General features: G+C 34.3%; 1 protein-coding gene across 1 annotated transcript; it reads right to left on the reverse strand.

The window, feature by feature from the left end:
- Positions 1-3,589: 3,589 nt before the first annotated feature.
- On the reverse strand, positions 3,590-8,855 carry LOC144556153 (telomere repeat-binding protein 5-like). The gene is made up of 9 exons (XM_078304641.1): positions 8,626-8,855; positions 7,188-7,351; positions 6,592-7,087; positions 6,395-6,505; positions 6,148-6,287; positions 5,792-6,054; positions 5,321-5,695; positions 5,160-5,223; positions 3,590-4,273 (listed from the first exon to the last, which is right to left on the reverse strand). The coding sequence occupies exons 2-9, from the start codon at positions 7,257-7,259 to the stop codon at positions 4,109-4,111; spliced, it is 1,686 nt and encodes a 561-aa protein (XP_078160767.1). The 5' UTR covers positions 7,260-7,351; positions 8,626-8,855; the 3' UTR covers positions 3,590-4,108.
- Between the last annotated feature and the right edge of the window lie 3,665 nt (positions 8,856-12,520).

Below are 12,520 nucleotides of genomic sequence, written 5' to 3' on the forward strand. Positions count from 1 at the left end.
GGAAGCGCGTTAGCCGTACTCTATATATATATATATATATATAGGTTTTGGCTAATATGCTACGGGTAGCTAAGAGGCCTCCGTGCTACGGCTCGGATTTCGAGTTTTCAAAATCCTAACGGTCGATCCGAACCGTTCATCTTGTTCTCCATATTAATATGTGCTTGGAGACCAAATTTTACATTTTTCTGAATTTTTTTACTATTTATTAAGCCACTTTGAAAACCCCTGATCCAACGGTAGTTTCTGATTTTACTGTTGGGTTAAGCCACCGTTGGATCAGGGGTTTTCAAAGTGGCTTAATAAATAGTAAAAAAATTCAGAAAAATGTAAAATTTGGTCTCCAAGCACATATTAATATGGAGAACAAGATGAACGGTTCGGATCGACCGTTAGGATTTTGAAAACTCGAAATCCGAGCCGTAGCACGGAGGCCTCTTAGCTACCCGTAGCCACATCCCCTATATATATATATATATATATATTGCCTTAAAGTATTCTAGGTGCACAAAATATCACGATGAATTATATTCTATGATCATCATTAGTTACCTAGATCTTTAAATACTTGAACAAACCATACACGCTAGCTCGATCGTGATTTATTCTATTCAATTTCAAGTTAAGGGTTTATCCAACGCTCATTTTCCCACTTTTAAACCGTGGGGTTTAAGCAATTGCGAGTCAAACCCTCCTTTGAATTCCTTGTAGAAGCATCTTCTAATTAACGCGTTTCCCTAGACAGCTTCCCCCCTTTGAATTTGAATTCACGTGTTATTAAATAGATCATACGCTGTTAAGTATTTCAAATTAAAAATGAAAATGGACAGTTCTCTGTAACAAGTAATATTTTAATACTTTCATAAAAAAATTGGTTATTGTTTATTATTTTGACATTTTCGTAAAAATTCCAACATTAAAGTATTGTGATTTATGAAGCTGGATAGATGCATTCGCACAAGAAAGAATGATAAACAAATATTTGGTGACCACAATTAATTCTTGGCGTCAGGCTGGGAAATGAAGTGCAACTAGGCGTAACATGAAATGATAGGGATACATGTGATGGCAATACATTTATACAAGCAACAGGTTTTAGTTAGATCCACCACCAGAAATGTGGTTGTCTTGACTTGACTTGATCAGTGCTTCAATTAATTGAGCAGCAAATTGGGCATACAGCATGCTTTGATCTTTCCACAGCACAGATATAATTCCAGAGCACCATGCACCGCCGATTGGTATTAAATTGAGGGAACAACAACATATATATTTACATCATCGGTCACATGGAGATAACATGATTAGTATGCATATGAACAAAAGATACATCTCCTCTCCCTTTCTTTCCCCCTCATTAAATTAACATTGCAAACAAAGGTAGAATAAATGTGAGTCCAGATAGATAGGATTGATACGCAGTTCTGTTAGGCTGGGCACAAAGGATGAACATGGAATGTGCTCAATTGTAGGCTGTAGCTGCACACAGCCTGTAATCCAACCCCAAAGTAGGACAATTGGAATAGAACACATGCACTATACCCAAAGTTGGTTTGGTCGACTGGGAAAGGAATAGTGTAACTAACGGTAGGAAGGCATTATTTAATCATTGCTTATTCATATATAGTTGTATGAGTATGACTTGTATCAATGTTCTTTCTTTTCCCTAGATTGATTTTTGCTTCGTTATTCCTTTTTGGTGGGTCTATAAAGTGCTTTCCTTGTATAATTTAGTTACACTTACCGGAATGAAATTAATTGTAAAATAAGAATCTGCTTTATTTGGTGATTACTAGGAATTCTCGTTTGTATTAATCACACTATATATTGAGGGGCCCAGGCAGAATATAGAGAAAAAAATTAAGGCACAATTTAAATTTTAAAGATAACCGTTGGGTACAAACTAATGAAAAACGCTTGAAACAGGTTCATCTTGAATCAGCCAATCAGGATATATAAAACAAAATGATGATTTTTTTCTTCAATAAGTAAATAATTATGCCAGGACCAAGGGATTGATAACATTATTTAGTTTCTGGTAATAAGTAATCCGATTTTATTTGAAGTACAAAATCAAGGAACCGAATCGTCTGCCCCCAGAGTCACTGCAGAGTGGGCCTCCATATAACTCTAAACCCAAAACCACTTTAACTCTAAACCCTTTAACAGTAACCGGGCTCACCCCGCAGTGACTCTGGGGGCAGGAAATCTGATTCCCATAATCAAACCATGATGGGACAACTGTGAGTTTCATATTCATTGATTCAATCACAGAAAAAAAGAATGACCAGAGAAGCATTCAATTGGGGAACCAAGAATTGGTAGGAAATTGAAGGATACATTTTCATTTAATACGGTTGTTATTTAATAAAAAAAAATAATTATTATATGAAACCCCTCACTCTCTCTCTTCCTTAACTGCCATATATCCCCCACTAATTTCGTTAAAAGTTTCATTTTATCCCCACATTAAATTAGACTGTCATTTAATACCAATCCCCGCATTAATTATGTCTTCCTCTAATAACAATTCTCGTATTAATTATTCCTTTAAAAACAATCTCCGCATTAATTATACTGTTATCTAATAACAATTCATGTTAATAAATGCTTATCTGTTAATTAATGTTTAAAAAAGTATTTATCATTATTTCTGAGAAGTATTTACTTTTGTAACATAGAGTATTTATCATTATATCTGGGAGTATTTATCATTGATGTTTTTACTGAAAGTTGCAAGTATGCATGAGAAGTATTTATCTATATAATGTAAAGTATTTACCTATGTAACATAAAGTATTTATCATTATGTCTCAGAGTATTTACTATTGGGTGAGGGAATTATTTATTTAATGGTCTCCAATTGTGCAGGGACGATTCAAAAAAAAGAAAATTTTGTGCGGAGACAATTAATGGATTGATTTATTCTTTCATAAATAAATATCATTGCATATGATTTAATACCTGAAAAATTCAAGTTAAATACTTTGATGCTTCAAGTTAAATATCCGCAATTTTTTAAACGCTCATTAATGATTAAGCGGTCCTCCCATGTTTAATTTTCCCCAGTTGTACGGGACGATTCAAAAAAAGGGAAATTTTGTGCGGGGACAATTAATGGATTGATTTATTCTTTCATAAATAAATATTATTGCAGAGAGTTTAATACCTGACAAATTCAAGGTAAATACTTTGATGTTTCAAGTTAAATACCTGCAGTTTTTTAAATGCTAATTAATAATTGAGCGGTCCCACCATATTTTTTTTGACAGTATCTGCGAGAATAAATGTGGAGTGGATTGTGCGGAGATTATTATCAACGTCCTAAAAAAAAAGTTTAGACATCTTCACCAAAGATCTGTGTTATTTTAAAGGTCTTGTTTGTCCGTCTACTCAAGCTCATTTAGTATTCAGATCTAGTGTACTTTTCAATTGGATTAGCAGGTAGTTTTATAATCCCTATGTATTTGATTAATAGTGTGCCACTGTCACACCAATAATTATCTTTTTTTAGTACGGATAACATAATCAATTTCACTAGCTGTCAATAAACCCTGTTATAAAAGCAGAGAGATCACATGGGGACAGATTACAGAAAAATAAATTCATTGAACTAAATACAAAAGTATATACTATTCGTTTAATTAAATGTGCAATGTGCAACAGCTACAGATTCTCCACCAATACATCTAACGTACCATTGAATTAAGAAAAAATAAAATTTAAATAAGAAAAAGTAAAAAATAAAAAGCAGATCCAATCTCCTTTAGCCTTTTCCTTCCCAATAGAACCACCACCACCGAAAGAATGAATTAGTGAGGCAAGCGACTGCCGAATCAGATTTCAACTCTTTCTGGGTTCCTTTTGCAAATTTCAACGCACCATTTACAACCTGATTAAAGTTCCTCCCCTATTTTCTTGTTAATAAATGCACAAAGGAGAGAGAACTGAAGCGAGAGAGAACCCGGCTCGTGAGAGAAAGAATGAATTGGTGAGAAAAAAATGAAACAAATTTCTACACAAATTGGTCAATTCCTCCTGTAACCCTTTGTTCTTCTAATGTACAGAAATGAAACCTAAAAAAGGCTTAAATTTGGTTGAATTAGTTTTAGGTGAGAAGGCAAGCCTCAGACTTAAGTTGAAGTTTAGCTTGCTGGTGGGCCCAGTATGCCTGGGCTTGAAGAACCCGATCCAGGAGCTCCTGTGGAACCGGTTCACCACGCCTCTGTTGTGGTGCAATACTAGCTGTGTGCACCAATGTTTTCCATTTGTCCTGATAAGGCATAAGAATTTGACCGTGAGTATAGCACATGGGATAAATGCAAGTATAAGAGAAAAAAGTAAAAAGTATGTTAGCTTGAGAGAATTGACCACCCATGACATGGTAGATGACCAAGTTTACCAGCCAATGATGGAACGATGAATTGATGAATTGATGACTAAAGGATTTTGAATTTGAATTTTTGAATTGAAGACTTGATCTGGTCAACAGACAGAATTGGCTGCCGTGGGGACATAACTAACTATTCGGGGTTTATTCCAGGTAAGAGGCTTTGTAGCTTTTCTTGGTAAACAACTTGACCTGGTTTAGTACACAGGACAATAGTTTTTGCGTGTGGACACCAAGAACTAAATCAAAATTTGGCTCAAATTCTCTCCTAAAATATCTAAAGACACTTCTTCCAAACTTGGAGAAATCTCGAGATTTCTCATCCTCTCCAAATGATCCACTTAAAGTAATCCAATTGGATGCATCAAATTAGGATTAATTCGAATGACCAAAACACCCCTCTAAGAACAATATACTAACTAAAACACGGTAATAGATACTAAAATGGAAGGTATACGTTATTAGTATGAAACCAAGATGATACAATTTCTAAATTTAGAATATGACATCAAATTTAAAATATGATTTACGTTTACTAAACAACTAAAAGAGCATTACCAAATCATATACAAAAACTAAATTGAATCAGTAAGAACTAAAAGTCAAATTAGTATTCAGAAAAAAAAATGTGGTGAATTCTGTTACCTTGAGGTTTACTAAACAACTAAAAGAGCATTACCAAATCATATACAAAAACTAAATTGAATCAGTAAGAACTAAAAGTCAAATTGGTTTTCAGAAAAAAAAAAAAAGTGGTGAATTCTGTTACCTTGAGATCCACATACGTGCGGTGTTTTGCATTGTCAAATGCTCTGATTTTTACATCTCTCCACCTGAAGAAATATCAAATACAACCCATAAATCCCTTTTCATCTTTTTTTTATTTTTCTTTTCTTCATTCGAAAAAAAAAATGAAAAACAAAAACACACCTTCCAGTGCCTAATTTCTCAACAGCATGAACAAGGGCTTCCACCTCAGCAACAGAAAATGGGCGGCGGATTCTTCTCTGACCAATTGGTTCAACCCGCTTAGTTTTCCGTGCTGGTACCACGGCAAATGCCTCTTCCATCTCCATCTTATGAACCACCATTGCATTTGATTCAGTACCTGTATCCGAATCTTTTGAATTTGAATTTTTCTCAGGAGAAGACATATTCTCATCTGGTGAATTAGGCGTAGGAGCTGAGTCATAGCCACTCTCATGACAGTTCAGTGAAGGTGATTGTACTGGGTTCTGCACAAGGTTTGGAATCGGCTCCTGATATGACACCTGGTTCTCTTGTGGGGGTGTAGCTGGTGGTAAGCTGAAATAGAAAAAAAAATGATTTTCATTTATTAGTGCAAATAATTAAAAAAATATATATATGTCGTAGTTATTATTCCATTTAATTTGCATTAACCTTGCTAGAGGCTCAGTTAGGTCACCGAGATCAGTGACGTGGCTATCTTCCTGCACCACATTTTGGCCAGAATTGTTTTTCTGATTCGACTCGGGTACGAACTTTGGTTCAATAGAAAAATCAAGACTTTCGATTTTCTTGCTGTGGTTGATCCCCATCTGTACCAATGTGGCTGTATCATCTCTCACTTTCTTTCCATGAACTGTGACGCCGACATGTAGGCCATCTCCTAACATAGCTCTCATACCCTCCAATATCTTTTTCTGTGATATGCAAATTAGTAAATATTAAGTAAAAATTCAATTTTTAGTTTAAAAGTTAAAAAAATTATATGAAGAAGATCATTAATTAGTTACCTTGAGAGAGCCAACTGTAGCCATTTCAGGGATTTCAATCAAAAGCTCTGGGATCTGGAAGGACTTGATACACAGCTTCACTTTGTCTTTAGATTCATGCATTGGTTTCTGAAGTTTTGCAGCTGATGCTTCTCTTTTAACTGAAAAAGAAACAAGAAAAACGAACTAAGTTGACTTCCATAAATGAGAATCTTAAAAGGCATCTCTCCAAGTTATAAATTACCAGATAAATTATGAATAATGTTACCTTCCCGGGTAAATACGGAGCCCTGACCAAATTGCTTCTTTCTTTTAAACTGAGTTCTCTGGCGAGTATAAAATAAGCTACTGTTGCGGAAAGTTGGCTTCATCTCACAAACTGAATCAAACGAAAACCAATATATCAATTGGATTGAAAGAATAAAAAAAAAAAATTTAAAAACCCGTCATCCAATTCCAACGTACCACTGTAATTTTTATCACCCTTGTGCACCCGAGGGGATGCCATCTTCCTATACTTGGGGGAAAGGACTTTCTTGGAAACTTTGGACTGGGGCCCAAATGCCTTGGGATGCGTGCAGGCCGACGAGTTATCTTCACATTCTCTGTCAACAATTTCAGTCCATGCAATTTTAAAGTTCTCTCTGTCTGATGGCATCTCAGTGCTGCTGTCCGAACTAACCAAAGGTGGCGTCTTCACACCCAACTCCATTTGGCTGTACAAATGGGGAGAGTCTGTTAACTCTTTAAGTGGTGTTTCGCTCTCATTGCAGCTATCCTGATCCAGTGGATCAGATTTCATCACTTTGGGGTTAACAGTTTCCTTCACAGGCGTTGCATTTGTGTCAGATAGGAGAAGAGAATTCTCCCCTTCCGTCAGAAGCTTCCCAGCTAGGGTGGCTAACATGTCAAATGCACACATCTCATTCAGCTCATTTTTCTTTCTGCTGGATCGCTTTCCCTGAGAATTTAGAAAAATAAGAAAAATGAGAAGAATGAGAATTCGTAAAATAAAAATGGGGAATGGAGAATCAAAGGCCTCAAGCGAAATTAATCCCAACCTTAGGTACTGATGGTGTGACGGGTATGTTGTGGCCGGAGGAGCCGTAATCCGATCGCTTGTGAAACACCATATCTTTTGATAATTAAACTGAATATTTGCTAACTCAAATGATGAAAGAATAAGACTGTATCATCCTTTGATCTCCTCCCTTCAAATGCAAATCTGCACCAAAATAAAAACATTCTTAGTTTTCATATTTCTCTATATAATTTATCAAGATATTCAGAACGAAAAATCAATCAATTTCATGAACAGAAAAGGTAAATCAAATATATTAGACGGACCCGGTAATTCCCTCACATAATGATTTGATCAACTTACAAATACAGCAATTAAATTAAAATGGCACTGAATGATGACAATCTAACAATAGATCATTAAACCCAAAACCCCTCAAAAGATTTTGGAAGATAACCACCAATTAACTCCCTAAAATCAGAAAAGAAAAAAAATAGGAGAGCAAACAAGATAAGGGTTTTTTTTTTTACTGTTCATTTATGTCGGAAGTGATTATTAAATTCAAACATGAAACCCATCCATGAAGCAATCCAAAAGACAAAGAAACATCACATGCATAGGGATCCGTGTGGATCAAGCAATAAAAGACGAAGTGGTGTGGATCTAAAGTCTACCAAAACGTACCAATTTCGGCAAAGCAAGAACTTTTGGCTAACGCAAACATTACATTTCTTGAAGTTTTTCAAAAAAAAAAAAAAAGCAAGGTTCTTATTCAAATTATGGACAAAAGAAAGTTCAATTGAAAAATTGAGCATTACTAAAATTCCTGGCGATCTAATTTGAAATTAAATATAGTAAAATTTCAGTAACCCGGGAAAAGATTTTTTTTTTTTTTCTGGCAGAAAGAACCATTACCAAAAAAAGGCCAATTAAACAGTGATCAGTGAAAACACACGGACTGCTCCCTGAAGTAAATAAATAACCCAATTGATGCCGCAATCCTACAATAGCAGATCCTGATCTTCAAAAATTCAACTACTTTTTCCAAATTCTCTTGATAGGTAGTTTCTAATTGTCACCTTAAAGAAAAATTGGACTTCAAAACATACAATTAATGATGATCAGGGACCAAACAACAGAATTCAACGGAACATTTTCGGAAGGTACAAAATTAAGCGCAATGGTTAGCATATTTTTCAGATCGGATCTCGTTCAGAAATATTCAGAATTCAAAACACAAACTGTGACTAATCTCTACCTAATTATTCAAAATTGACCCCTCAGCAAAAGTGCTTGGTAAGGAGAGCAAAAGGTCCTCTAATTAAACATCACAATTGAGAAAACAACCGAAATTGAGCGCAATTTCCACGAACATAAAGAAACACCACAATCAGCAAAATTCCAGACGACAGGCTCACAACCAAAACAAACATGTAAAACCAGAATTGAGATGCAACAAGCCGATCCAGTGATCTCACCTCAGATCAGACGATCCACGATCCCTCTTCCTTTTCCACTCAATTCTAGAATTAAGTTTCAGCAATGATTAATCAGCAATTTTTCGAATTCGTCTTGTATATTTCTTTCTCTTCTCACGTTTCTTCTCCCTTTTTCTCTCTTTGATAATTGAGATCGCCAAAACCCCTCAAAACCACCTTCTCTCTCTCTCTTTTGCTTAAACCCACAGAGCTCTTATACCTTTGACCCCTTTGCCACCGGACTCGTCGGGTTAAACCCCCCACAGATACCGCCTACTCCCGGTTTCCTTTAACAAACTGAACCGTTTCATCAACGATCGACCTCAATTCGTCCAGCCACGTGTCCTACTCTTAAATCCTAAGGCCAAGATTTAACGACCTGCTCTTTTCTTTTTAACTCGAGGGACAGATATGAGATAAATTTAGCTTAAAAAAGAAAAATTAATTAATTCAGTTAGAGACGTGACGGAACACCAGTTTAAATAACTCCAGTTCTCTCCATTGCATACTCGACTGGACACAAGAATTGAACAGGATGGCTGTATCCATATTTTGTTTGACTGGCGAGAGAGGGATTGCTTTTAAATCTGCGCTAACTCTTCCCCGTTTGGGAAAAATTCCGCCTTCTGGGGAAAAACAAAACTCTTAACGTTAAGCCACGTGGATTCAATCCGGGCCGTCTATTAAATCCTGGGAAAATTAACCGCGGATGGATCTCACTGCCCGTTTCTGGAAAACCTGTAACTGAATGTTGTATTTACAACGAGAAAAGGTTGTAAAAAAGGAGTTTGTGGATATTATCACCGTACCTTAAATAAAAAAGAAGAAGAAATGAATTTATTTTCTATTTTGTTTAATAAAAAGGGATGGAGTTTTGTGGAGGAGAAAGAGAAAGCGATGCTAAGATTCCGCTCTAGAAGGCATCTTCGCCAGAGAAAATTAGATAAGACTTTGTGGATCACATTTTTCTCTGCGCCAAGCAAAATAAAATTCAGAAAAATTGTATAATTTCCCGAGGGTTGGGTATATTATGATAGATTCTCTTGAATCTGGTTGTATTTGAGTGCTTTTCGATTGTGTTGCTAGCAGTCACATTCACGTTAGATACTTAGATGACATGTTATTGTGTTAGAATATATGTTATAATGCATTAATGCATATTTGAAAGAATAAAAAAAATAACCAGGCCTAGTTTTAATTCATCGTGCATGTAAAACGTAAAGAGTTTCTCTAGAAGTGTGAGCTAATTAAATATTAAGCAAATGAAAAGGAAAAGGCAGGAACATTTATTCTAACTCCGGAATTAATTTTCTAAAAAATTAAAATGTCAGTTTTGAGATATTGAATGAACTGTATTGATTTTAAAACGGACAAAGAAGTTTTCCCACATTAATTTCATTTTTTTTAAATAGTTATTTTATGTTGAAAAACAACAAGTTCAAAAAAGAGTAGAGACATGTATGTTGCGTTGGATATGTTGTCATACAAGAAGGGACCAAATCATAAGAGTAGAACTAGGGTGCTCTTAAGCTCACCAATGTTTTGGTGAGCTTAACTCTAAAACTTATTAAATCGATTTCAAATGACGAATTCAAACCGTTGAAACCCGCCTACCTTACGTGTAATGCATCTACATATAATATTTGTAAACATTCGAATTAATTTAGTATAAAGACAAGCGGTCAAAAAATGTTCAAAAATGAATGCACTAAAATTAATTTATTAACCTTCTAATTTTGACCGCTTGACTTTATACTAAATTAATTTGAATGTTTAAAAATTTCACATGTAGATGCATCACACGTAAAGTAGGCGGGTTTCAACGGTTCGGATTCGTCATTTGAAATCGATTTAATGAGTTTTAGAGTTAAGTTCACCAAAACTTTGGTGAGCTTAAGAGCACCCTAGTTCTACTCAAATCATAAATGGTGATATACGTGATAGACTTGGGTAGTCCCGACTAAAAAGAAGCTTGTCCAAAACCGCTTGAGATGGTTTGACCATCTCCAACGGAAGCCTCCTGAGGCATCGGCAATCAGAATTATAAGTTGTTTCAAGAGCACAAGAAGCAATGGTCGGCCAAAATTGAAATGGGTGGAAGCAATAAAAAGAGACTGAAGGAATAGAATGCATTTAAAAAGTTGGCTTTAGAGGTCGCATGGAGCTTAGCAATCTATATACCGAAACCATAAACTGGGAATGAAGGTTTAGAATATGTTATAGGTTTTAGGAGAATGTCTAGGCTCAAAACGTTTTTTCCTAACTCCCGGAACAAACGACTCATTTTCTGATTTTCAAAGTCCAAGTCGATCCAAACTGTTAGATGTTCAATCTATATTAAAATATATTTGGAGACCAAATTTTATATTTTTTGAAATTTTTTTTTACTATTTATTAAGATGGTTTGAAAATCGTTGTTTTTACTAAAATTTTGCATCATTGAAAAACAACGATTTTCAAACCATCTTAATAAATAGTAAAAAAAAAATTCCAAAAAATATAAAATTTGGTCTCCAAATATATTTTAATATAGATTGAACATTTAACAGTTTGGATCAACTGTTTGGACTTTGAAAATCATAAAATGAGTCATTTGTTCCGAAGGCTAGGAAACGTTTTGAGCTTAGCCATTTTCTGTGTTTTTGATCCTTAAGACTTTTGAGCGGGACTAGTGATGTGGGGCTTAGGACTTCGATATTTACAATTTACAATGCATGCATAATATTATTAGTATTATTATTGTTACTACTGCTACTATTATCAGTACAATTACGACTAATGTGAAAATGGTATGGATAATATTCGATTCATATTCAAAAAATTAGATGTAGATATATGATATTTGAATATCCATGTGGATATCGATACTGATATGCTTACGTTTTAATTATCCATATTCAAATAATAGATATATACCATATATTTTAATATATATTATGAAAATATTATGTTATTCACCATTCAAATTAGATAAATATTATGAACTTTAGTATTTTTTAATATTCTTTTAAATTATTTTAATAAATATCTGATCCGATCCGCATCTATATTTGAATCTATATGATATCCACTCTGAATCCGTATCCGAAAAAGAAAAATATAAATATGGTACGTTTTACCACTATCTGCTCTGTTTTCATCCCTAATTACTACTGTTGTTGTTATTATTGTTATTATAATAATAACAACAATAATAATTTTTTTGAGAGATAACAATAATAATTATTATTATTAGAGATGAGCTACGATGAGTCATGGAGTAAAACGCGTTGGTGCTCCATGGCACTATATTTTCATTTTGAAAATCCAAACAACCAATCCGAACCGCTAAACACGATCTCCATATTGAAATGTGCTTGGAGACCAAATTTATATTTTTTTGAATTTTTTTACTATTTATTAAGCAAATTTGAAAATCGCTGATCCGATGGTCCAGAAAATTTTACTGTTTTTACTGTTCACAGTAAAACAACAATTTTAAAAAATGCTTAATAAATAGTAAAAAAAAATTTAAAAATATAAAATTTGGTCTCCAAGCACATTTCAATATGGATTAAACATCCAGCGGTTCGAATCGGTTGTTTGGATTTTCAAAATGAAAATATAGTGCCATGGAGCACCAACGCGTTTTACTCCATGGCTCACCGTAGCTCATCTCTAATAATAATTATTATTTATAATTTATTCAACTTGTTTGAACTAAAGGCTTTGTTTTCGATTGAATTTTGTTTATAGTTTATCCAACTTGTTTGAACTTAATGCTTTGTTATTGTTGTTTCAGCTGAACAATATTGATTCTTAAAATCTCGTCCTGCATTAATAAATTAATTTTAATCCTTCAAATTTTGTTTCGTTAAGATTAAAAATTAAAATTCAATCCCTTCTTTTTAAAAAA

This window comes from Carex rostrata, chromosome 6 (genome assembly GCF_964058835.1).
Source record: "Carex rostrata chromosome 6, lpCarRost1.2, whole genome shotgun sequence".
In the NCBI taxonomy this organism is placed as follows: Eukaryota; Viridiplantae; Streptophyta; class Magnoliopsida; order Poales; family Cyperaceae; genus Carex; species Carex rostrata.